The sequence below is a fragment of the Macaca mulatta genome, chromosome 8 (assembly GCF_049350105.2).
Source record: "Macaca mulatta isolate MMU2019108-1 chromosome 8, T2T-MMU8v2.0, whole genome shotgun sequence".
Taxonomy (NCBI): Eukaryota; Metazoa; Chordata; class Mammalia; order Primates; family Cercopithecidae; genus Macaca; species Macaca mulatta.
In genome coordinates, this window is record NC_133413.1 from 84,524,411 (window position 1) to 84,552,221 (window position 27,811).

The following is a 27,811-nucleotide window of genomic DNA, read 5'->3' on the forward strand; positions in this document are numbered from 1 at the left end:
TACGAATTGGCATATTTGTTTATTTCTCAGTTTGTGAAAATGTCCTTAATTTGTTGATGTAGCAAACAAATTTCAACTTTGATTGCTATGCAAAAAAACAGAAGATAATCTGCTTTGCAATGAACTTTATATAGTTCAACTGCATACAGGCAACATGCTATATATGAAAAAGTTACTAACTGAACTACAGGTATTAAATACTGAAAAGAGTTAACAGTTTATTATAATTTATTTTATTTAACAATCTAGGAAGTTCGCAGCCATCAGCAGTTCTAGTGCAATTTCAGGTGCAATTGGGAATTCGGGAATCTCGGTGGAGCTGTTAGTGTAGCGAACCTTGTACGTAAAATACATGCATACTTTTGATAGCACATGTGAAGGTATCTCTCTAAAATTGACCTCATTGGTTTCGTTCTCAGCAAACTGACCTGTAAAACAAAAGAATTATGTATGTTATTGGCTGAATTGTGTCCTCCAAATTTGTATGTTGAAGTCTTAACCCCTAGTACCACAGAATGTGACTGTATTTAGAGATAAGTTCTTTAAAGAGGTAATTAAAAGAGGTCATTGGGGTGGCAATCTAATATGATTGGTGGTTTGTTCCCCCCCCCCCCCCCCGAGACGGAGTCATGCTCTTGTCACCCAGGCTGAAGTGCAATGGCGTGATCTCGGCTCACTGCAACCTCCACCTCCCAGGTTCAAGCGATTCTCCTGCCTCAGTCTCCTGAGCAGCTGGGATTACAGGTGCATGCCATCACGCCCGGCTAATTTTTGTATTTTTAGTAGAGACAGGGTTTCACCATGTTGGTCAGGCTGGTCTCAAACTCCTGACCTCGTGATCCGCCCACCACTGCCTCCCAAAGTGCTGGGATTACAGGAATGTGCCACTGCACCCAGCCATGATTGGTGTTCTCATAAGAAGAGATCCAGACAGAGATGGGCACAGAGGGAAAACTGTGTGAAGACACGGAGAAGATGGCCACGTACAAGACAAGAAGAGAGCCTCAGAAGAGACCAACTCTACCAATACCTTAATTTTTAACCTCTATACTCCAGAATTGTTAGAAAATAAAGTTCTGTTGTTCAAGCCATCCAGTTGTGGTACTTTGTTATGGCAGCCCTAGCAAACTAATCATCATTAAAACAACCTCAATTAGCACCAAATAAATTACGGAATTCTGATTTTTTTAGTATTAATGACATAATAATTTTTTTTTTTTTTGGCACAGGGTCTTGATCTGTTGCCCAGGCTGGAGTGCAGTGGCATGGTTATGGCTCACTACAACCCCTGCCTTCCGGGCTCAAGTGATCCTCCCACCTCAGCCTCCTCGAGTAGCTGGGACCACAGGTGAGTGCCACCATGCCTGGCTAATTTTTGTATTTTCTGTAGAGACAGGGTTTTGCCATGTTGCCCAGGCTGGTCTTGAACTACTGGACTCAAGTGATTCCCCTGCCTCAGAATCCCAAAGTGCTAAGATTACAGGCTTGGCCACTTGCACCCGGCCAACAACATTAAAAAACCTTCACTAAAATAGTACTTGGGGGCCGGGCGGGGTGGCTCACACCTGTAATCCCAGCACTTTGGGAGGCCGAGGTCGGTGATCACTTGAGGTCAGGAGTTCGAGACCAGCCTGGCCAACATGGTGAAATCCCATGTCTACTAAAAATACAAAATTAGCTGGGCGTGGTGGCGAGTGCCAGTAATCCCAGGTACTCGGGAGGCTGAGGCAGGAGAATTTCTGGAACCCAGGAGGCAGAGGTTGCAGTGAGCCATGATTGCGCCATTGCACTCCAGCCTGGGCAACAAGAACGAAACTCCATCTCAAAAAAAGATAGTACTTGAGATTCATCAAAACTGAATTTTAAAATTCTCTCCCTGTGGGTTGGAAACTTAAGTAGCTTTTCCTAAGAATCTTGGTGATATGATTACTGAAGGGTGAGCAGGATGAAAAAGTAAATCGTTTTTAAAAGAGATCAATCCAGGCAATCAAGTCTTTATGGATCATCAGGATCCCTGTGTTGTACTGAATTGCCATTTAAAAATAAAGCCAGGGCACATAACGGGTTTTTTGATTTGGATTTTCTGAGAATTAGTGAATATATAAAATCACTTGAATCCAGGAGGCGGAAGTTGCAGTGAGCTGAGATCATACCATTGCACTCTAGCCTGGGTGACAGAGCAAGACTCCGTCTTAAAAGATAAAACAAACAAACAAAAAAACTATTTAAACTATTTAACTATTTACCTAAAATAAGAAAAATTCTACTTAAAAGAAATGGGCTGAGCATGGTGGCTCACGCCTGTAATCACAGCACTTTGGGAGACCCACTTGTAGTCTCAGCTACTAAGGAGGCTCAGGTAGGAGGACCGCTAGAGCCTGGGAGTTCGAGGCTGCAGAGTGCCATGATGGCGCCACTGTACTCCAGCGTGGGCAACAGACAGAGACCCTGCCACAAACAAACAAGCAAGCAAGCAAGCAAGCAAGCAAAAGAAACATTTCAGGAAAGGAATTCCATTGTTTCCTCCTTCAGTTTTTTAATAATATGATCATGTTAATGAGATCTCTTCACAAGACATTTTCCTTTAACAGCATAAACAGTTTTTCAGTCATTCCTCAAAATTTCTGTAGCTACACAAAGGTTGTATCATTTAGCCTTTACATATAGGGATAAAATATTTTCTTAGCAGTCTAGTACTAGCACTGTGTACTGAATATAAAAGGCATTTCACATCTACAAATATACTTTGAGAATACAGTATTTGAGAATATAATATTTTAAAATACTAAAATATATATAAAATGCCTTTTATATATCTGTTGGTTGGGAGTATACTGTAGTAGGAAGAAAGCAGTACAGCAGGACTCAGCAAATAATTCACAACAATAAGGTAAATTTTGGTTTGCCAATAACTAGAACTTCCTTTCTTGAATACATATCTGAAATATTACCAATAGGCACTTATTAAGCTGTTGATACTAAACAAACATTAGTGATTTTTCTAAAAGATGAGATTTATATAACATAAAATTAACCATTTTAAAGTGTACAATTCAGTGGTATTTAGTATATTTACAACGTTGTACAACTATCCCTTCTATTTAGTTCCAAAACATTTTCATCACCCCAAATTAAAACCCAGTAATCCATTAAGCAGTTATTCCTCATCTTCCTCACTCCACCCCCAGCCTCTGGCAAACACCAATCTACTTTCTGTCTCTATGGATTTACCTATTCTGGATATTTCATATAAACGGAATCATACAAATGTGTGACGTTTTGTGTCTGAGTTCTTTTACTTAGCATGCTGTGGAGGTGCATACGTACTGTAGCATGTTATCAGTACTTCGTTCCTTTTCATGCAAACAGTAATTTGAGGCTGAATGTTTTCCTGATCTTTCCAAGATAAAAATCTCCTGTTTAAATTAAAGATCAAATTTATAAAAAGCAAAAGTTCTTTGCTTCTAGCCTGCTGTTATAAAATTAATTTTTAATTAAAATTCTGTTGGCATTTGTGATTTTTTTTTTCCCCCTAAAGTACCTCCTTGCATTGTCCTGTGGAAAAGCCCAAAATCAATTCATCATATTCATCAGAGCCATGTTGTATGTGTGTGTATGAGGAGTGAAGGGTGCAATTCAACCAAGGAGCAATGAGTGTCTTTAGCACCCAGATTGGGGCCCCTAAATACCACTTTCTACTAAAACAAAACAGCGATTTTTGAAGAAACAGCTGTTTTCAGGATTGGGGAACAATGTACATGACACGCCTAAGAAATCTTATTACAGAAAGCAGTATAACTACTCAAGACTAACAGAGCCATGTCAAAAGGACATAGGAGTTAACACAATGTGGCTCTTTCTGACATAAAAATGAAGCAAATGGAACAATCTTGAGCATCAGTAAGAATGACTGCAACAGACTGAAAAACATGAAATATAAAGTCATGAATTCATGATGACATGCACTCAAGAACAAAACACTCTTTACTACTGGATGATGCTGAAGAACCAATACATTACTCTGAAAAATTATATTTAAAAGGAAAAAAATCAAGTCTTTATCATCTTTCCCATATAGACCGTATTTCAATGTAACCAAATAGTATCTTATAGGACAATTTTAGCTAATAAATGCAAAAAAATTTTACAGAATTGGAAAGTCACTGTTTTGTAATCTCAAAGTAAATCTTAACAATAATCACATGAATGCTAATTCAGAGTGGGAAATTTTTAATGGATGAATCAGCCTGACAACCTGGAACCCACTGATCAAGCATGACACTGCTAAAAGACAAGATATAACAGGAATACAAGAGTGCTACCTACAAAGTATCCTTTGCCTACAAAAATGTACCAGAGTCTAGTCAAGTCTCTGGAATTTTAACTATGAGTTTACAGAATAAAACTCAAATATAATTCAATATGAAATATGGACAGCATACAAATGACCTTGCTTCTCTGTAAAATTAACCGATGGCCTGGAAAAAAAAGAAAAGGTGCAGGGGAACTATTGCAGATTTTGCAAGTGAAATGGCACAACATCAGGCATGTGCTTGAAATACTCCAAAAAAGTAGGGATAATGAAACAACTTAAGATTGGCAAAATGGGCTAGGCACAGGGGCTCATGCTTGTAATCCCAACACTTTGGGAGGCCGAGGCAGATGGATTGCTTGAGGTCAGGAGTTCAAGAACACCCTGACCAACATCTCTACTAAAGGTCAGGAGTTCAAGAACAGCCTGACCCCATCTCTACTAAAAATACTAAAATTAGCTGGGTGTGGTGGTGGCATGCCTGTAATACCAGCTACTGGGGAGGCTGAGGGAGGAGAATCGCTTGAACCCAGGAGGCAGAGGTTGCAGTGAGCTGAGACTGCGCCACTGCACTCCAGTCTGGGAGACAGAGTGAAAGGCTGACAAAATGTTAATAACTATTGAAGCTGGATGATGGGTACATGGAGCTGTATTATACAGTTCTCTTTACTTCTGTGTAGGTTTTAAAATCTCCATAGTAAAAACAGAAAAAGAATTGTGGCCACACACGGTGGCTCACACCTGTAACCCCAGCACTTTAGGAGGCCAAGTCGGGAGGACTGCTTGAGCCCAGGAGTTCAAGATCAACCTGGGCAACATCGCTACAGTAAATAAAATTTTAAAAAAGGTGCACGCCTGTGGTTCCAGCTACTCAGGAGGTTGAGGTGGGAGGACTGCTTGAGCCTAGGAGGGCTTGTGCCACTATACTCCAGCCTGGGCAACACAGCAAGACCCTATCTCAAAAACAAACAAAAAACCCCACAACAACAACAACAAAAAAAAAAAACCAGACAACAACAGAAAGAATTGCAAGGGATCCCAAATAGCCCAAACAATCTGGAAATAGAAATACAAAGTTGGAAGCCTCATACTTTCTGATTTTGAAACTTACTACAAAGCTACGGTAATCAAAACAGCATGGTACTGGCATAAGAACAGACATACGGATCAATGGAATATAAGTGAGAGCCCAGAAATACAAACATCTACAGTCAACTGAATTTTAACAAGGATGCCATGGGGAAACGGTCTCTTCAATAAATGGTAGTGGAAGAGCCACATGCAAAAGAATGAAGCTGATCTCTTACCTCACAGGATAAACAAAAATTAACTTAAGACCAAAGACCTAAATTAAAGAGCCAAACCCATAAAAGCCTATAAGAAAACACAGGGGAAAACACAGGGTTAGATTTGACAACAGATTCTTATATATGACACAAAAACCAAAGGAAAAATAAGTTACACTTCAAAATTAAAACTTTGGAAGGCCAAGGCGAGTGGATCACTTGAGGCTGGGATTTCAAGACCAGCCTGGCCAACACGGTGAAACTCCATCTCCACTAAAAATACAAAAATTAGCCAGGTGTGGTGGTGGGCACATGTAATCCCAGCTACTCAGGAGGCTGAGACAGGAGAATTGGTTGAACGGGGAGGTAGAGGGTGCAGTGAGTCGAGACTGTGCCACTGCACTCCAGCTTGGGCAACAGAGCGAGACTGTCTCAAAATAAATAAATATATTAATTAATTTAAAAAGATAAATAAAAATAAAAATGTGCTTCAAATGACACCATAAAAGGCGCGGTGGCTCACGCCTGTAATCTCAGCACTTTGGGAGGCCGAGATGGGCGGATCACGAGGTCAGGAGATTGAGACCATCCTGGCTAAGACAGTGAAACCCCGTCTCTACTAAAAATACAAAAAAATTAGTTAGGCATGGTGGCGGGTGCCTGTGGTCCCAGCTACTCAGGAGGCTGAGGCAGGAGAATGGCGTGAACCCGGGAGGTGGAGCTTGTAGTGAGCCAAAGTTGAGCCACTGCACTCCAGCCTGGGTGACAGAGCAATACTCGATCTCAAAAAAAACAAAAAACAAAAAACAAAAACTATGGAATGAGAGAAAGTATTAGCAAATCATGTATCTGATAAGGGTCTACTACTGAGAATTAATAAAGAACTCTCACAATTCAACAACAAAAATACAAACCACCCAATTCAAAAATAGGCAAAATACTTGAATAGACGTTTCTCCAAAGGAGATACAAAAATGTCTAGGAAGCGTATTAAATAATGTTCAACATCATTAGTCATTAAGGAAATGCAAATCAAAATCACCAGAGAGGCTGGGTGTGGTGGCAGTAATCCCAGCACTTTGAGAGGCCAAGGAGGGCTGATCACTTGAAGCCAGGAGTTTTCAAGACCAGCCTGGCCAACACAGCGAGATACCGTCTCTACCAAATATACAAAAAGTTAGCTGGGCGTGGTGGCGTGCACCTATAACCCCAGGTACTCAGGAGGCTGAGGCATGAGAATTGTTTGAACCTGGGAGGTGGAAGCTGCAGTGAGTGGAGATTGTGCCACTGCACTCTAGCCTGGGTAAGAGTGAGACTATCTCAAAAAACCACCACCACCACCACCACCAAACAAACAAAAACCCACCAGATAACCACTTCACACCCATTAAGATAGCAGCTTCACGCCTGTAATCCCAGCATTTTGGGAGGTCAAGGTGGGCGGATCACCTGAGAGGCGGATGGATCACCTGAGGTTGGGAATTCGAGACCAGCCTGACCAACATGGAGAAACCCCATCTCTACTAAAAATACAAAATTAGCCGGGCATGGTGGTGCATGCCTGTAATCCCAGCTACTCAGGAGGTTGAAGCAGGAGAACTGCTTGAACCTGGGAGGTGGAGGCTGCAGTGAGCCAAGATCTGACCATTACACTCCAGCCTGGACGAGAGCAAAACTCCGTCTCAAAAAAAAAAAAAAAAAGACAGTAACGAATATTGGCCAAGATGTGTACAAAGTGGAACCCTTGCACATTGTTGGTAGAAATGTAAAACAATTCAGCCACTATGGAAAGAGTTTTGTGGCTCCTCCAAAAGTTAAACAGAATTGTCATATTTGTCATATAATCAAGCAACTACACTCCTAAGAAGACATCCAAAAGAACTGAAAGTAGGTATTCAAACAATTATTTGTACACAAATGTTCACAGAACTATACATGGTAGCCAAAATGTGTCAACAACCCAAATATTTATCAACTGATGAATAAACAAATTGTGGTATATTCACATCTGGCTGAATGGATTATTATTCAGTCATAAAAAAGAAAGAAGTACTGTGAACGCACCACATAAATGAACCTTGGAAACATGAAAAATAACAAAAGCCAGATACAAAAGGCCATATACTATATGATTCAATTTATACAAAATGTCCAGAATAGGTAAATTAGAAAGCAGACTGGTGGTGGTCAGACACTGAGGGTAGAGAATGGGAAGGTATAGTGACAGCTAATGAGTATGGGGCTTGCTTTTGGAGTAATAAAATGTTTTGGAACTAGATAGAGATGATGGCTGCAAAATATTGTGAATGTAGTAAATGCCACTAAATTGTACACTTTAAAACAGCTGCTTTTACATTATGTGAATTTTACTTCAAGAAAAAAACGTTAAGAATAGAGACTTGGACTGGGTGAGGTGGCTCACGCCTGTAATCCCAGCACTTTGGGAGGCCAAGTCAGGCGGATCACAAGGTCAGATGAGAACATACTGGCTAACACAGTGAAGCCCCGTCTCTACTAAAAATACAAAAAATTAGCCAGGCATGGTGGTGGGCACCTGTAGTCCCAAATACTTGGGAGGCTTGAGGCATGATAATTGCTTGAACCCGGGAGGCGGAGGTTGCAGCGAGCTGAGATGCCACCACTGCACTCCAGCATGGGCGGCAGAGCAAGACACCGTCTCGAAATGAAAAAAAAAAGAATAGAGATTTGGAAGGTGGCAACTTGTATAAACTTTTTATCTAGCTAGGAACACAAATCACCAGTCTGTGGTTAAAAGGCTGACAATGGGCCGGGTGCAGTGGCTCATGTCTATAATCCCTGCACTTTGGGAGGCTGAGGCGGGTGCATCGCCTGAGGTCAGGAGATCAAGACCAGCCTGACCAATATAGTGAAACCCTGCCTATACTAAAAATACAAAAAATTAGCCAGGCTTGGTGGCAGGTGCCTGTAATCCCAGTTACTTGGGAGGCTGAGGCAGAATGACTTGAACCTGGGAGGTGGAGGTTGCAGGTTGCAGTGAGCCGAGATGTCACCACTGCACTCCAGCCTGGGCGACAGAGTGAGACTCCATCTCAAAAAAAAAAAAAAAAAAAAAAGGCCGACTATGGAAAACTAATGTAGGGAAATCCATTCAGTCTTGTTGAAACGTATAGGATAAATAACTGAAAACAGAAAAGGGCAGAAATCAATTTTTTCCCATTGCAACATAATCAAGCAAAAGGCCAGGCACGGTGGCTCATGCCTGTAATCCCTGCACTTTGGGAGGCTGAGATGGGCGAATCACCTGAGGTAAGGAGTTCAAGACCAGCCTGGCCAACATGGTGAAACCCCATCTCTACTAAAAACACAACAGTTAGCCAGGGATGGTGGCACACACCTGTAATTCCAGCTACTCGGGAGTCTGAGGCAGGAGAATCACCTGAACCCAGGAGGGGAGGTTGCAGTGAGCTGAGATCACACCATCGCACTCCAGCCTGGGCAACAGAACGAAACTCTGTCTCTCTCAAACAAACAAACAAAGAAAAAAACAAAAATGTAATCATACAACAATGTTAGAAGACTTACTCTCTTTAAATGCTGAATCATTTAATTCAACTTACAAACATCCATCAAACATTAAAAGCGAACATATGAAGAAGACAGAACTGTGCTTACCTGGGCCACTCAACATGGCTTTTATCGTGCCTGATGTTAATGCATGTTCTCTTTTTACAATAAATTCATGGCCATCAGATGATATCAATTTGACATACATGGCATCAGGGCCTTCACAGCCACCATAGGTTTTCTCCTCTCCATCTAAAGTAAAGTAAGTAGTAAAACAATTTTTGAATCACACAATGTATTAAAAATAAACAGGTTTGGCCAGGCGCAGTGGTTCACACCTGTAATCCCAGCACTTTGGCAGGCGGATCACCTGAGGTCAGGAGTTCAAGACCAGCCTGGTCAACATGGTAAAACCCCGTCTCTACTAAAAATACAAAAATCCAGCCTGGGTGACAGAGCAAAACTCTGCCTCAAATAAATAAATAAAAGGTTTATTAACAAGGTTAATATTTGAAGAACTCAGACCAGAAACATTTCTGAAAGGTATTATAATAGTCACCAAGACTTTAATAGTTTTTAACTCCTTGTTTTATACTTCTCTATAAACATCTTCCAATATCAAAATAAACTGTAGATTTAAGAATGCTACTTCAGTGAAAATTTACTAGTATTTTTCAAGGAGGTATTAACAGTTGTTTTGTAACCAAAGCAGCCCATTCAAATTTGGAGACTAAGACAAAATATTTAACTAGTATGACTTTAATTCTATCACCTGAAATATTCATTTTTAAAAATAAGATGTATAGCAGATTTACAAATCAGTGTTTATATGCCATGTGAGCTCGACTTCCTTTGACAAGCCCCAAATTCTAAAAGACTTCTTTTACTCAGCATTTCATACTTGATGGTTAAAAATAATGATAAAAGTACACATTTAAACAATACTCAGTTTAAATTCATGCAAGATTAAAAGTAATTAATACGGACAAAATATTGGTCTTTAAAAAACACCCAAAGCTGACATGAGGAGACAGAGTGCACAGATGTTACTCTGCTACCGCCACTGCTGCTGTACTGGCTTCAGTCACAGTAGCCACATACATAGAGCGTAAAAGTTACATACGCGAGTAAAAATCTCCTTAATTTTTACAATTTTGTACTGTAACAGAATTTTAACTTTTATAATTATTAACATGTGAAATAAAATAGCTTAAGGTTTATTCTAAAAACTTAGGAAGCCCTAGAAAGAAGCAGAAGGATGAAGCTGAAGTACTGTTCGGCCACAGATATCCATTTGTTAATTAATTCAGAAATCTCTAAAATTAAAATTAATATAAATCTCAAAATCACTCATGTGCTATCACTGCCAAAAATGTTTAATTTGATTTAAATCACAACAACCAGACAAATTTAAATTGAGGAACAGTCTTTGAAGTAGAAAACTATTTAGAGACTAAAGAGACAAGTTAATGCAGTATGATAATTTAAAAATGTTTTTATCTATCCATCTATTTATTCATCCATCCATCCATCCATCCACCCACCCACCCACCCGCCTATTTATTTGTTTATTTATTTTTTATTTTTTGAGACGGAGTCTCACTCTTGTTGTGGAGTACAGTGGCACAATCTTGGCTTACTGCAACTTCCTTCCACCTCCCAGGTTCAAGAGGTTCTCCTGCCTCAGCCTCCCCAGCAGCTGGGATTACAGGCACCCATCACCATGCCCAGCTAAATTTTGTATTTAGTAGTAGACCACGTTGGCCAGGATGTCTCGAACTCCTGACCTCAAGTGATCCACCTGCCTTGGCCTCCCAAAGTGCTGGGATTACAGGGATGAGCTGCTGCACCCGGACTAGTTATTTATTTATGTTTTATTTTTTTTAAGAGACAGGGCCTTGCTCTGTTACCCACGCTGGAGTGCCGTGGTGCAATCATAGCTCACAGTAACCTGGAACTCCTGGGTTCAAGAGATCCTTTTGCCTCAGCCTCCAAAGTAGCTGGGAAACAGGCATGCACCACCATGCCTGGCATTGGTCTTTGTTTTTTTAAAAAGGGCTTCTGTTCCATGTAAAACTTGTAATAAATATTCCATCTGTGTTATGTCATCTTATGTTATGTAACAAATGTTCATCTATGTTATGTCGATTTAATTCTCAGACCCAGCCAGGACCCTAAGAGGACTGAGATGGAGTTTTGCCAACTCTACAGTATGAATACACACACACACACACACGAAAGCAAACGTGGCAAAACATTAACAATCTGGTGAAAGCTATCTTTTTTTGTCTAATTTTTCATAAAAAGCTGGAGGACCCATAAAGATGTAAGTAGCTTCTAAATTATAGACTATTCAGGTATATAGATTTTTAGCAATTTTTGCCAACCTCTAAAAAGAAAGTAATAATGGTTATTATTTCAATTTATGCTTCTAATATTTTTTGCAACAGAAACCATTTCATGTTTGTCGTGAAAGTTTCAAATTTCTTAAGGTAAAATTACTCACTAAAAATCACAAATTGGAGTTACCAAGATATTATTACTGATCTGCCTATCAGGAATATACAGTCATGCATTGCTTAATGATGGAGATACCTTCCAAGACAAGAAATGCATCATTAGGCAATTTTGTCATGACGCAAACATCCTAAGAGTATACTTACTAAATCTAGAGTGTACTTACACCTAGGCTATATGGTGTAGCCTACTACTCCTAGGCTACAAACCTGTACAGTATGTTACTGTATGAATACTGTAAGCAACTCTAACATGATAGTATTTGTGTATCAAAACATAGAAAAGATACAGTAGAAATATAGCATAAAAGAGTTTAAAAGGTATACCTGTATAGGTCACTCACCAAGAATGGAGTTTGCAGGACTGGAAATTGCTCTGGGTGAGTGGTGAGTGAATGTGAAGGTCTAACACAGTACTATACTACTACAGACTTCATAAATACTGCACACTTAGGCTACAGTAAATTTACCTGTTGCTCAGGTTGGAGTGCAGTCACACAATCATGGCTTATTTCTGCCTTGAACTCCTGGGCTCACTCAAGCAACTCTCTTGTCTCAGCCTCCCAGGCAGTTGGGACTATAAGCATGAGCCACTGTACCCAGCACAATTTTTCTTTATATCCTTATTCTATATGCTTTTTTCTATTTTAAAAAATTGTAATTTTTGTTCTACTTTTTAAATATTTTTGTTAAAAACTAAGATACAATCACACATTAGCCTAGGCCTACACAAGGACAGGATCATCAAGATGTCACCGTAGGCAACAGGAATTTTTCAGCTCTATTATAATCTTTATGAGACCATGTCACACATGTGGTTCAACACTGACCGAAACATCATTATGCAGGGCATGACTGTGTAGTAAAAATAAGCTGTTGATATGGACAACTAATTTCAGTCTACTGAAATTTCACTTGCGTTCACCGATTTTGAAGATCTTTGAAACAAAAAACCAGTTTCTACTAGTTAAAACACAAAATTAATTATCTTTAGCTTACCCATTTTGTTCTTATGAAATTCTACTTTGCTTCCCCAGGAACTTTAGTAGTTTCCTGAAAATATAACAATATCATATTAAGATTAATGTTGCAAGAGACAAGTTTTCACTCATTGTTATTTAATATGTCCTTGGTGTTAAAAGTTTAAGAACTCTCCCTCCTGGTTACATTACGAGCTCACCATTCCTACGCAGCAAAAACACTGCACTTTAACAAAATCAATTGAATAGCAAAATGCTTTGAGAGCTTGATCAGCTGCCACTTTTGAATTGGAAAAAGACTACTTAAAATAGAAACAATCATTATAAATTGATTGGGGGTGGGGTTGTTGAAGAGGTTATAAGTGTGACATGTTAAAAGTAACAGACATGTAAAAATGTTCATTCCATTAAAATACATACACAGAACATAATTATCAAGAAAAAACTGCCATACTGAGGTGTTCTAAGGCAGAGGTCCTTTATTCTTTTTCTGGGTAAAGGACTCTGCTGAAAATCCGAACAAAACTATCGGTCCTGTTGCATAACAAAGAAGTTGGCTGGTTTTTGATCCTCGTTTTGAGATATGGCCTCTAAATCCTTGGAATTTCCCTAGTGATGCAAGTCTCTGCTATTCATCATGGGTCCTGGTAGTTTACGTTAAACAGGTAACTCACAGTGGGCCTTTGGATAGTTTAACAAGAGGACTCAGGACAAATGGTTCCGAGGTGGCTTTTTGATATCTCCATCACCTCCAGTTGGAGGGGTGCTGAAGACTGAGCTCAGTCTTGTTGCTTATGACTCACCAATCATGTCTACAGAATGAAACCCCAAGAAAATCCCTGGACACCAAAGCTCAAGTGAGCTTTTGAGGTTAGCAATGCTCTGTACACCTCGTTATGGTACACATCAATGTGCTGGAAGGATGATGCATATTGACTTAACACAGGGAGGACAGAGCAAGTTCTGGATCTTGTACTTAGTACACAGTAGTAGACAATAAGCAAATATTTGCTTGAATGAATGGCATGATATAATAACCAAGGACATTCCAGTAACTTCCATGAGAATAAAAAAGCACAGGGCTGGGTACAGTGGCTCACACCTGTAATCCCAGCACTTTGGGAGGCTGAGGCAGGAGGACTGCTTGAGCCCAGGAGATTGATACCAGCCTGGACAACATATTGAGACCCTATCTCTAAAGTAAATATAGAAATAAATAAATAAGAAAAAAGAGAAGTCTTGCTCTTTAATTAGATAAGCATACACATACATATTTTTATGCTTCCATCTGTTCCATATACAGGCTACCTAAGTTTTGAAATTTAACAATAAAGTGGTCAAAAATTTACAATTTTTTGAGAAATTATAAATTTGACAAAATAACAAGATGATTGCTAAAGAAAATGTTTCACTTTCTCAGTAATTTGTATTTTAGTAACATACTACAGCATTTATTCAGAGGAGGATCTTATTCATACTGATACTCTTTTTTATGTCATTTATAGGAAAAAAGCATTTCCTAACTATCCAGCTCTAAGAAATTCCTGACAAATTTTCTTTCTGGCATTAAGAGAAGGATCAAGAAAATGAACCATAACACTTCAGAGCAGAAAAGGAACTTGCAGGTAACCTCTCTAATGCCTCAGGTTTGAATGTCATCCATGTAGAGAGGCTAAACAATTTGTTTCAGGTAGTGACAGAGCAGGAGCAGAAATCAAATCTTAGTCTAGAACACTTGCTAAGCATGGAGACAGATATTCAAAAATACTTTTTTTTTTTGAGAGGGAGTCTTGCTCTGTTGCCCAGGCTAGAGTGTGTAGCGTGATCTCAGCTCACTGCAACCTCTGCCTCCCAGGTTCAAACGATTCGCCTGCCTCAGCCTCCTGTAGCTGGGATTACAGGTGTCTGCCACCATGTCTGGCTAATTTATGTATTTTAGTAAAGACCAGGTTTCGCCATGTTGGCCAGGCTGGTCTCGAACTCCTGACCTCAGGTGATCCACTTGCCTCAGCCTCCCAAAGTACCATTTCCAATGTGAGATAAAGCAGAGAAAACAGGCAGCAGTAACAATGAAATACGATGAACATTTTGCAGGCCTAATAAGTGGTAAACATTGTACTAAATGCCTTATATACATTAAGTAATTAATTAATTTGTTTGTTTGTTTTGTTTTGAGACAGAGTCTTACTCTTTGGCCCAGGCCAGAGTGCAGTGGCGTGATCTTGGCCAACTTCTGCCTTCTGGGTTCAAAAGATTCTTGTGCCTCAGCCTCCCGAGTAGCTGAGACTACAGGTGCATGGGATCATGCCTGGCTAATTTTTGTATTTTCAGTAGAGACAGGATTTCACCATGTTAGCCAGGCTGGTCTCGAGCTCCCAACCTCAAGTGATCCACGCAATTCAGCCTCCCAAAGTGCTGGGAGTACAGGTGTGAGACACTGTGCCTGGCCTATCTTATTTAAAAACAACTCTTCCACAAGGGAATTATTCTGATTTTAGAGATGAGGAACACTGGAAGAGTCTGCTACTTGCTCAAGGCTTCTACAGCTTAAGTGGCATCATTAGGATTTAAACCTAGGTAGGTTTGCCTTCACAGTCCACATTCCACTCCTTCCATTATTGCCTACTGCCACAGTAAAAAATTCTGGCTCCAGTTAAACTTAATTGCCACAATTCTCAACAGCTACTGATGTAAATCCTCAAAGAGTTCTCTAAAATTTAAAAATAGTACTGTCATTTTATGATATTACACAATTTAAAAATTCACAACAGCCATTATTATTTTCTTTTCATTATACTTTGTAATTACTCTTTTAAAAAACAAGAAAAGGCCGGGCGTGGTGGCTCAAGCCTGTAATCCCAGCACTTTGGGAGGCCGAGACGGGCGGATCACGAGGTCAGGAGATCGAGACCATCCTGGCTAACACGGTAAAACCCCGTCTCTACCAAAAATACAAAAAACTAGCCGGGCGCGGTGGCGGGCGCCTGTAGTCCCAGCTACTCCGGAGGCTGAGGCAGGAGAATGGCGTAAACCCGGGAGGCAGAGCTTGCAGTGAGCTGAGATCAGGCCACTGTACTCCAGCCCGGGTGACAGAGCAAGACTCCGTCTCAAAAAAAAATAAAAAATAAAAAAAATAAAAAACAAGAAAAGAAAAAATGCTAGAAAGATTGAAGTGCAAGAATTTCAAGGGCCAACTCTTCTATCTGGAAAATCTCTAGAATAAAACATTGAGGATGTTTATTTAACTAGCAGTAGCTAAGCAACAACGCAAAGTCACATCTTAGGAGCCCTTTGGGCAGCAACAGTTTCTCTAGAGAGTTAAGGTAGTAAATCAATTCCATTTAAACAACAGAGATTAAGCAGAGGAAGAGGAGACCCACCCTTTCTCCCAACATTGAGAGGGAAAATCAACATTAAGAGTTAAAATTCCTAATTCTTAGGTAGAAGTTAGAAATATTTAAAATATGATTACATTTGGACCTAACCCATAAGTTATCTAAAGAAAATAAGTTTGAGGAGACAAAAATCTCAGCTTGAACATCTATTGCATGACAGAGCTGAATTCTGGAAGTATGAATTGGGCAGGTAAACGCCAGTCATAAGGGAACCGTTGGACTGAGAATAGTTCTAGGCAGAAGAAAGAACATGAACAATGGCCTGAGACGTCATTATGCTTTTAGGGTGTTACATATAAACATTAATCTCTTCGAGTTTTTCTGTGTATGTGTATGTTTAATAACAAATACTTTACAGATCACTCACAAAAATACACTACAGATTAAAGACTCAAATGTAAAAAATCCACGAACTCTGGAAAAACACCAGAAAAAGGAATACAACTAGCTTACACAGGTATAAAAATGCTTGATGGGGCTGGGTACAGTGGCTCACGCCTGTAATTCCAGCACTGTGGGAGGCCAAGGTGGGTGGATCACGAGGTCAAGAGATGGAGACCATCCTGGCCAACATGGTGAAAACCCATCTCTACTAAAAATACAAAAATTAGTTGGGTGTGGTGGCGGCAGCCTGTAGTTCCAGCTATTCTGGAGGCTGAGGCTGAGGCAGGAGAATTGCTTGAACCCGGGAGGCAGAGGTTGCAGTACGCCAAGATTGCGCCACTGCACTCCACCCTGGCAACAGAGCAAGACTCTATCTCCAAAAAAAAAAAAAAGCTTGATGGGCTGGGCATGGTGGTTCATGTTTGTAATCCCAGCACTTTGGAAGGACAAGGCAGGCGGATGACCTGAGGTCGGGAGTTTGAGACCAGCCTGACCAACATGGAGAAACCCCGTCTTCACTAAAAATACAACATTAGCTGGGTGTGGTGGCACATGCCTGTAATCCCAGCTACCCAGGAGGCTGAGGCAGGAGAATCGCTTGAACCTGGGAGGCCGAGGTTGCGGTGAGCCAAGATCGCGCCATGGCACTCCAGCCTGGGTAACAAGAGTGAAACTCCATCTCAAAAACAAAAACAAAAACAAAAATTAGCTGGGCGTGGGGTGGTGTGCGCCTGTAATCCCAGTTACTCTGGAGGCTGAGGCAGGAGAACTGCTTAAGCAACCTCTCAGGGGCAGAGGTTGCAGTGAGCCGAGATCGCGCCACTGTTGTCCAGCCTGGGTGACAGAGCAAGACTCTGTCTCGAGGAAAAAAAAAAAAAATTATAGGACACAGGCATATCTTATAAAATTAGGATACCTAAAATAGCAGTCTCCCAATTACGTACCCACTACCGTAACTGTTAATAATATATGCGAGTGTATGAAACATGTATTCCTGTACAAGATTTCTGGAATTTCGTGTTTCTTAGAACAGATACAGTTGTTTGAAGATGTTAATTATTTGATATGTCCTCAAATTTCCTAGCACTAAAGCTACCTGCTCTCTTAGCATTAAGACTCTGAGTTTCTGTTCTGAGCTTGTTGTTCCAGTTTTGTCTTCAGTGGCAGTGGGTCAAAGACGGAAGTTCTCTGTTTTTACTAAGAATTCTATCAGGTCATTAAAGTAAACACACTTCTATCTTGAGGGGAGCTCTCAAAAAAAATTAAAATTAAAACACAAAGTAAAAGCATTGATCTCAATTTCCAATCTGTTTCTGATAGCTAATACTTAGTAACAGCTGAACTGTGCTTCCAAATGGTCAAACTTTTAGTAATAAAATGACGACTCATCTAATAATACCCAGTAATCAATGTTTTAATATCTCATTAGCAGGGTCTCAATTTCTAGTAACACACCCTCACAAATGCCAGTCCTATGATCTGTCATGTATTGTGGGGCTTAAGGAATTTTGATCAGAAGAAATCTCTGATACTTAAGAACTGTATTTTAGACCAACCACAAATCACCAATCAGAAATATGACACATGGGCCAGGCGTAGCAGCTCTTGCCTGTAATCCCAGCACTTTGGGAGGTCAAGATGGGTGGACCACCTGAGGTCAGGAGCTCGAGACCAGCCTGACCAACATGGTGAAACCCCACCTCCACGAAAAATACAATAATTAGCTGGGTGTAGTAGTGGGTGCCTGTAATCCCAGCTACTTGGGAGGCTGAGGCAGGAGAATGGCTTGAACCCAGGAGGCGGAAGTTGCAGTGAGCCGAGATCGTGCCACTGCACTCCAGCCTGGGCGACAAGAGTGAAACTCCGTCTCAAAAAAAAAAAAAAAAAAAAAAAAAGAGGTATTACATATGGTAGTGTGGACTGCAACAGGCAATCACAGTAATGTTAAGCGGTCCCTGGATAGTGAATGATGGTTATTTATATTTTGGTGGGCTGCAGTCGTTTCATATCAAATTATAAATGGCAAAAAAACCCCAAAAACAAAACAAAAAAACAGACTTCCTGAATCCTTATACTGGAAAAGTGAGTCAAAGTGTATGGCGAGAAAGGACAGTCTCTTCAACAAAGGAAGCTGGAACAATAGCCATATGGATTAGAAGCTCACTGTTAAACCATACACAAAAATCAATTTCAGATGGTTCACAGAATTCAACTTAAAATGCAAAAGGAGGCTACTAAAAGAAAACAAATTATTTTCATACCCTCACTGTAGGCAAAGATTTCTCAGCGGCTAGATGCAGTGGCCACACCTGCAATCGCAGCACTCTGGGAGGGAGATCACTTGAACTCAGGAATTTGAGACCAGCCAGGCACCCCAGCCTGGGTGACAGAGCGAGACTTTCTCAAAAAACAAAACAAAAATCTCAGAAAAGATGCAAAAAGCACAAATTGTAAATGAAAAACTTGATAAACTGGATTTCTCCAAAACAAAATTTCTGTTCATCAACTACCACAGCTGGGCATCATGGCTCACACGTATAATCTCAGCACTTTGGGAGGCCGAGGCAAGCCGAATGTTTGAGCCCAGGAGTTTGAGACCAGCCTGGGCAACATAGTGGTGAAACCCTGTTTCTATAAAAAATAGAAAAATTAGCTGGGCATGGTGGTGCATGCCCGTAGTCCCATGTATTTGGGAGGCTGAGATGGGAGAATCACCCCAGCCCAGGGAAGTTGAGGTTGCAGCAGGCCATGATGGTTCTACTGCATTCCAGCCTGAGCAACAGTAAGACTCTGTCTCAAATACAAACCAAAAAACCCCCTCAAAAACCAAAAAGAAAAATGAAAAAAATGAGAACTCAAGCCACATATTGGAAAAAAATATTCACAACGCATATCTGACAATGGCTTTGCATCCAGAGTAAATTAAAAAATGCCTGTATGTCAATAAAAAAAATCCAATTAAAGTTGGACAGAAGAATTGAATGACCACATTAAAAAGTGCTCAACATTATTACTTATCAGTGAAATGAAACTCAAAACTGCAACAAAATACTACTATACAGCCACCAGTATAGCTAAAATTAAAAAGACCGTCAACATTAAATGCTGGAGAGGATGTAGAGCAAATGAACTCTCATACACTGCTGATGGGGAGTCCATCATAATAGGAGAATGGATCAATAAGCTGTGGTACATTCATACAGAGCAATACTATTCACAAAAAGGGATGATCTACTGATATAACATGGAAGAATATAAAAATATTACACTAAGTGGAAAAGCCAAACAAAAAAGTATACACTGTATTATCCGATTTATATAAAATTATACAACAGGCAAAACAAACCAATGATGATAGCTCAGCAAGTGACTAGAAAGGAACATTCTGGAGTGATAAAAATGTCAAAACTAAATGGTACAATTAGCATTTCACCATATGTAGGTTATATTAAAGCTAGAATTTTAAAAAATGATAGCATTTCTGAAGTTTACTTTACCTGAACTCCAAAGATATCATCATTCTAGGATGGTTTTCTGCCTAATTAAGCTTTCAAAAGTGACACCAGTAATAAAATTAACCCAAATTCTCTAGATATGCAAATACTAACAGAGGAGGAATAAGTGTTGGTCATCCCAAAGAAAGGAAATATGAGACTACAAATCTGCAACAGAAAATCTGTTAAGTGAACAGCTATAAAAGGAAAGTAGCTTTTGATCTGGGTCTCGATGGATGGAGGTTTTTTTTTTTTTTTTTTTTGAGACAGAGTCTCACTCTGTTGCCCAGGCTGGAGTGCAGTGGCGCAATCTCAGCTCACTGCAAGCTGGTAGAGGTATTTTTACCAGGCAAAACTGGAAAGAGAGGGAGATCCAGGCAAAGTGAACAGTATGACCTGAGTCAGACAGCTTGGGGCACATAATGCAACTCAGTGTTGTTGGAAATCAGTTTACAAATTCATTCATTCAATAAATATTTACCAAGGGTTAGTATGCTAGATGCTCGCCTAGGCACTGGGGACAGAGATGAACATAACAAAGATTCCAACCTCATGGGAAGAATGGTGGGGACAGAAAACCAAAACAAAATAATACATACAGCATGGTGAAGAACTAACATTAACAGAGACCTGAAGAAAGCAAGGGAATGAGTCACGGATATCTGAAGGAAGAGCCTTTTATGGAGGGAGAATGGCAAGGAGACCAGTCTGGCCAGAGGAGTGAGTCAAGAAGACAGTGTAGGAAAACAGGAAAAGAGGTGAGAGTTTGGGAAGTTGGACTTCATCAAAGAGGCAAACAGCGATACACATAAGGAGCACACATTGAGATACTGACCAAGCCATGGGTTTTTTTTTTTTTTGAGACAGGTTCTTGCTCTGTCACCCAGGTTGAAGTACAGTGGTGCAATCCCGGCTCACTGCAGCTTCAATCTCCCGAGCTCAAAGGATTCTCCCACCTCAGCCTCCTGAGTAGCCTGCTACCAAGCCTGGCTAAATTTCTTTTTTTTTAAAATAGAGGTCTCCTATTTAAAAAAATAGGAGACCTCTATTTGTTGCCGAGGCTGGTCTCGAACTTCTGAGTTCATGTAAACCTCCTGCCTTGATCTCCCAAGGTGCTGCGATTACAGGTGTGAGCCACCACACCCAGTCCAAGACATGGGTCTTGAATGTCTTAATAGTAAACAATGCTACAGAAGAATGTATTCCTTCTTTGCTACATTACCCTGTTTCATCACTCCTATTTATCCTTTTGCTGCTTTCTATCATTTCTGAAGACTTGATTTCAGCCTTCCATATAATGCAGTGCTTAAAATCAGTCAAACTCCTAGCTATATCACTGTGGGAAAACTAACCTAATCTTTCTGTGCCTAGTTTCCTCAATGGTAAAATGAGGATAATACAGCATCTATCTCACAGAGCTGTTCTGAAGAATAAATGGCTTTACATATACAAGCACTCAGAATACTGCCTAGCACACATTACAACACTGGCCATTATTCTATTTTTGAACCAGAGGTTCATTCCCATACGTATCGAGGGCCTACCATGTGCCAGGCACTGCTCTACATGCTTGGGAGGAATCTGTGGACAAAATAAATCCAATAACCTCTCCTCCACCCGTATCCTGGAATTCACATTTTTAGTGTGGTGGATGACACACTAAAGGACCAGAAAGTAAATACTGTTTGCTTAGCAGGCTGTAAGGTCTCTGTTACAACTATTCCAACTCTGCCACTGGAGTGCAAAAGCAGCCACAGACAAGATGTAAACGATTGAGTGTGGCTATGATCCAACAAAACTTTATTTATGGGCAAAAAAAAGGTAAATTTTATATAATTTGCTCTCTTTTTTTTTTTTTTCTTAAGAGACAGAGTTTCACTATTGTTACCCAGGCTGGAGTGCGGTGGCGCAACCTTGGCTCTCACTGCAACCTCCACCTCCCGGGTTCAAGTGATTCTCCTGCCTCAGCCTCCCGAGTAGCTGGGATTACAGGCAAGCACCACCATGCCTAGCTAATTTTTTGTATTTTTAATGGAGATGGGATTTCACTATTTGGTCAGGCTGGTCTCAAATTTCTGACCTCAGGTAATCTGCCCACCTTGGCCTCGAGAAGTGCTGGGATTACAGGCGTGAGCCACTGCATTCAGCCAATAATTTTCATGTTATAAAATACATATTTACTTCGAATTTTTGTCCAACTATTAAAAAATTTAAAAACCATTCTTAGCATTCTTAGCTTGCGGGTAGTATAAAAGCAGGTAGTGGGTCAGATGTGGCCTGTGGTTCTAACTTGCTGACCCTGTTCTAGCAGGTTCTTAATCTGCAGTCCCTTACTCCTCGAGGTTCATAGATAAGCAGCAGAATCCCAAATCCTTGAACCTGTAAGCACAATTTTGTGCCTATGTGCAGTTCAGGGTAAGCGGAATGAGGAGGTCCACAGCTTTTCTCTCTTATCATAAATTAAGAACTAGCCCTGTTGAATGAAAGTCAATGGCTACCTTATATAGACGTGAACCCATCTCCACATCTGAATTTCTACTGTTAGGTATTTCTATCTTGAAACTCAGATAAATTAAGTGATAGGACTTCTGTTTCTTCATCTTCCAAATGAGAGAATTGGACTCATTTATGTACAAAAGTCCATTCTGGCTCCACTATATCATGACTAAATCCATCTGAAATTCATCCTTCCCTAACAACCACCTCTAACTCAGCTTCCCATGTTTATTACCCAGAGTTGCTCTCCCACAACACAGAACTTAAGGGCTCCAGAGTACTGCATATTCTCACTGAGTCTGTCTGCCTCACCCCTGCAAACGACCTAATTATTCTCTCAAATAATATCTACAAACCCCCTTGTTTCAGTTTTAAAATTATGAGCAGATATTCCCAACTTACAATGTGTATGAATCATAGATTTTACATATTATAATTAACAGAACCTTTAGAAAGATTGGCTAAAAATAAACTGAAACCAATCACTTCAGTTGCCTTGTCTCTCCACCTTCAGCGTTCCTGTTTTTGTATAACATACATTTTGTCCACCCTGCTGTTTCAAAATACTGAATAAAAACTGTCCTTCCTACCAAAGGTCAATCTTTCCACTTAAGCAATGATTGCTATCCCCTCACCTAACTAAAGACTCTGCTATGGCCATTATTCCCACCCACACACCAATCTACCATCTACTTCTTAACCTACTCTGATCAGCCTTTTGGCCCACCAGTCCATGTTAGGGGTTCTTATCAAATTTCAATTACTTCACTCAGTCACAGGGTCAATCTTTAATGCTCATTTAGCAGTGTTTTAAACAGTTGCCTACTCCCTCCATCATGAAACACTTTTTCCTTAGTACTCCAGATGTCACACACTCCTTCCATTACTTTTCTGCTTCCATTACTGTATGCTCCTCTTCTGACTGGAGTGCTCCCAGTCATCTGCCTTCTCCATTTAACATTCTCTATTTGATGTCCTCCAGACCACAGGTTATCATCTATAAAATATGACTCCCAGTCATCTCCCTAGTTTTTCTCCTGAGTGCCAGTCGTGAATACACAACTTTTCTACTGCACATATTCTCAGGTGCCTACTAGTTATCGAACTCAGTTAATTCCCATACAGAACTTCTGATTTATCAATCTCAGAAACTGATACACCCTTCCCAGTCTTCCACATTTCAGTACATGCACTGCTGTTTACCCAGATGCTTGGAAAAATGATTGGTTATTCAAAAAACATTTTTTTTTTTTTGGTTATTTTATTCCTGGGAAGAAAGCTAAACCCATTTGGTTCCAGCTTCAAATTACATTCCAAATCAGACTACTACTCACTTTCAACTCTACACTTCTAGTTCAAATTACCATATCTCAACTGGACATTTGATTTACTTTCCTGCTTACCACTCTGATCTTGTCTCCCACCACTCTTCCTTCACTATGCTCCAGCTACACTGGCCTTTTTGGTATTCCTCGAAATCAGTCAAGTTCACTCTTACCTCAAGGTCTTTGTATTTGTAATTGCTGTTGTCTCAAAAGCTTTTAAATCCTCATCATTTAGATCTCTAAGTAAAATATCAACTCGTCAGAGAGCTCTTCCTTCCCTGATGATCTTACCAAAATTAGACACTCCCATCCCAGTCACTCTAACCCTTAACGTTGCTATATTTTTTTTTCACATTTATCACTTCTTGAAACTATACTCGCTTACTTACACATATCCTTTCTTTCCTCAAGTTCCTTGACAGCAGGCCTAGAATAGTGCCTGGCACTTTGTAGATGCTCAATAAATATTTCTTGAGTGAATGTACTATTATTTTCCTAATCGCTGAGGCTTGAAATCCAGGCATTACTGGATGAGCTTTTTCTGCTCTTACTTAATAACAGAACAATAAAGAATTTAGGATAGTTTAGCTGAAATGCATTAACACATAAATATGACCATAGCCGGCCAGATTTGGTGGCTCACGCCTGTAATTCTGGCACTTTCGGAGGCCAAGGTAGGAAGACCACTTGAGCCACCCAAACAAAAAATAAGCTGGGTGTGGTGGTGGGCACCTATAGTCCCAACTACTAGGGAGGCTGAGGCAGGTGGATAGTTTGAGCCCAGGAGGTTGAGGCTGCAGTGAGCTGTGATCATACTACTGTACTCCAGCCTGGGAATGCAGAACAGAGTGAGACTCTGACTCAAAAATACGTATGAGCATAATAGCAAAGACTCCCCTGATTATTTTCCAGTACTAAAAAATCTACCAAAAAAACCCAGATAAACATTTTAGAAGATTTAAACAATTAAGTATCACTTTAGAACTTGATGTATAGGACTGACTATAACTTCTGGCTGTGAACTAGTGCCTATTATATTAGGGAATTACTATCTGGTAATGCATACATGCATATTTTTTGAATGGTAGTTATTAAATTTCGTATTTAAGTAAAAGAGGAATGGTCATTTAAAATTAAACAGGGACCCCAAATCATCATTGGCAAGAAACAATAAATACCCATTATAGTACGTACCACAGCTGTTTCCTTGCCATTGTATGTCCAGAATGAATAAATCCACATGTAAACTGCTACGTTTCAACAACATGATTATAATGTAAATGAGATCAGAGATATGTCATTTTAGGTCAATGAACAGAAAAGGAAACAACTTTCGGGGATCAAAAAGCAAATATGGAGCCGAGCGCGGTGGCTCACGCCTGTAATCCTAGCTCTTTGGGAGGCGGAGGCGGGCGGATCACCTGAGGTCAGGAGTTCGAGTCCAGCCTGACCAACATGGTGAAACCTCGTCTCTACTAAAAAACAAAACAAAACAAAACAAAAAAAAACAAACAAAAAAACACAAAATTAGCTGGGAGTGGTGGTGCGCGCCTGTAGTCCCAGCTGCTCCATAGGCTGAGGCAGGACAATAACCTGAACCCCGGAGACGGAGGCTACCGTGAGCCGAGATCACCCCACTGCACTCCAGCCTCAGGACAGAGCAAGACTCCGTCTCAAGAAAAAAAAAAAAAAAAAAAAGCAAAGAAAAAGAAAAAAGAAAAAAAAAAAGCCAAGACGGCAGTTAAAAAGTGAGGTTTTAAGACACTAAAGAATTTCAAGGCCAGGCGCAGTGGCTTACGCCTGTAATCCCAACACTTCGGGAGGCCGACAGGGGGCGGATTACTTGAGGTCAGGAGTTCGAGACTGGCCTGGCCAACCCAACATGTCGAAACCCCGTCTCTACTAATAATAGAAATATTAGTCAGGCGTAGTGGCATGCGTCTTGGTCCCAGCTACTTGGGAGGCTGAGGCAGGAGAATCACTTGAACCTGGGAGGCAGAGGTGGCAGCAAGCCGAAATCGCACCACTGCACTCTAGCCTGGGCAACAAGAGCAAAAGTCTGTCTCCCCCGGCCCTCTAAAAAAGAATTTCGGTTTTCTACACTAAAAGCAATGTGGAGTACAAATGCTCACTCTAAAATGGCACAAACTCTACAGTTATATGTTACTAAACAGATCTCAGTTCCTTAAGAGAAACTCACTGGGCACAGTATTTCACACTAGATACCTCCTTTCAGACAAGACTGGACGGGCAATAGATGCACGAAACCCCCAACTCATGAAGTCGAGCATAGATCATCCAACGAGTTACCCAGAAGGTAAACTTCTCGGGTACTGCTGCTGGAAGAAGCGAGAGACCTCTCCTTGGGCTAGGGACTGGCTTCAAGAAAATAACGAATCTGAGCGGACACGAGGAAAGCAGAAAAAAAAAGCGACAGGGCTACCATGCTCCTAACTCCACCCTCCCGCGCTCAGCCCGGAGAAGGCCCAGTCTCGCTAGTTGCTGCCCCTCCTTCCACCTCTTTCCAAACCCACCGAGCGGCGCCAGGAAAGGTCCCGCCGCCATCCCCTCCCCCAAACCAGGGGCTGGGAAGGCCCAGGGAGGTTAACAGCTTCCGTTCCTTCCCCGCCCAGAAGGGAAGGGGTGGGAAGTGGGATTGCGAGCTCGTCCCCTCTCGGCCTCCCTCGCCCTCCACCCTTACCCGGAGCTCCGTTTCCGCCCCAGCCCGAGACTCAATCGTCAGCCCCGCAGCCACCGCAGCCGGGTCCCCGCGTACTGCCACAGCCCCTATCCCAGGGCCGCCCCCCCCGCCCCCAGCTGCCTGCTTCTGTGGGTTCCGGGGCAGTCGAAAGAATTACTTCCGCTGGGTCACAGCAGCTTTCTGCGACGCTCGGGAGATCCGTACCTGGTGAGGCGAGGACGCAGAGTGCGTCGCTCACTTCCGTCTGGAGGTAGTGCGTAGCGCCCTACTCTCTTCCCCTATAGTAGGCCAGCCTATGAACGACACCGGCAAATTTCGACCAATCCGAGTCTAGCTCTTCTGGATTCCCAGCATGCAGCGCAGACCCTGATCCAATTACTGTAAAGACGCATCCTTAGAGAGGCTCTCGGGAGTCCGAGACAGCACTGCATTCTGGGATTTGTAGTTTCTCTGGTGGATACCGTCGGCCTTGGGACCGAGGCAGCCCTGCATCCTGGGACTTGTAGTTTCTCGCACTGCGTGTGAAGATTTTGGTGGTTTTAGAGACTGTCCCTGCCTCTCATTTAGGGGTACGCCTGGAGGTGGGAGACTGCTGAGGAAAGATTGAAACGTGGGAGGGCGGTTTCTTTGCTAACGAGATCGTGCTCTTTATGAAGCAGCATCTGTCCCTCGTGAAAAGTTGCTGTGCGTGCAGAAGAGCCAGCACAGCAACGACTAGCGCAATCGGCTAGCCTCATTTCCTCTCTTCCCGGTAGAATTCAATGCTAACTGAAAACTAACCAACCCCCCTCCCCCCGCACTACACCCCCGAGGGTCCTGCCTCTGACTCTGGGTTAGCTCAGCTATTCTGGATCCTGAGCTCACGCACAGAAAATCCAGGCGCCTGCCAATACCGTTACTCAGTTTTGGGGACCTTCTTTCTCATTCCACGCCCCCCTTCCCACCCCCAGCGTTTCCTGTGGTAAGATATACAGGCACCTTTCCAGGAAGGCTGAAACAGCTAAGTAAAGTTCACCTTCTACTGTTTTCCAGGAGTGTGGCATGAAGAGAATGTATGTAGGGCCAAGACAACATTGCAAGTTGCTCAACGAAGCACTCTGTGTGCTCAAAAAATAGATAACAGGCTATCCGGAGTTTATTGAACTGAGGACTTGACAGAAAGGCCTTTTTTCTTTTTTTAATTTGGTTGATTTGGTAGATAAAAGCATTGGCTTTTTATAATTAATTGCAATAATCAAGATTGTCTTGGATAAATTTTTCAAAGCCTTTGCAGAAATCAGAACAAAGATTTTTTGATAGTAACGGTAGCTCGAAGTAGAGTTTGGTGGGGAGGACAGGCATGGAGATGCAGATGAGGAGGCTAGGATGTAGGCCCC

At 41.3% G+C, this 27,811-nt stretch overlaps 1 protein-coding gene across 6 annotated transcripts; it reads right to left on the reverse strand.

The window, feature by feature from the left end:
* Positions 1-26,681, reverse strand: ELOC (elongin C). 6 transcript variants are annotated; one of them, XM_077942367.1, is made up of 5 exons: positions 26,269-26,534; positions 24,929-24,981; positions 12,660-12,713; positions 9,253-9,396; positions 3-428 (listed from the first exon to the last, which is right to left on the reverse strand). In XM_077942367.1, exons 3-5 carry the CDS (start codon positions 12,661-12,663, stop codon positions 238-240), a joined length of 339 nt encoding a protein of 112 aa, XP_077798493.1. In that variant the 5' UTR covers positions 12,664-12,713; positions 24,929-24,981; positions 26,269-26,534; the 3' UTR covers positions 3-237. The 6 variants fall into 6 exon arrangements, with proteins under 6 accessions (NP_001185606.1, XP_077798493.1, XP_015001000.1 ...); XM_015145514.3 differs by having other exon boundaries at positions 24,929-24,984; NM_001198677.1 differs by lacking the exon at positions 24,929-24,981 and having other exon boundaries at positions 1-428; positions 26,436-26,503.
* Positions 26,682-27,811: the final 1,130 nt, after the last annotated feature.

Excerpts from the sequence above, each read along its gene's own strand:
- ELOC (NM_001198677.1), bottom strand. Across the intron at positions 429-9,252 it reads AGCCATGTTGAGTGGCCCAG|GTCAGTTTGCTGAGAACGAA; the intron begins GTAAGCACAGTT and ends TTTGTTTTACAG.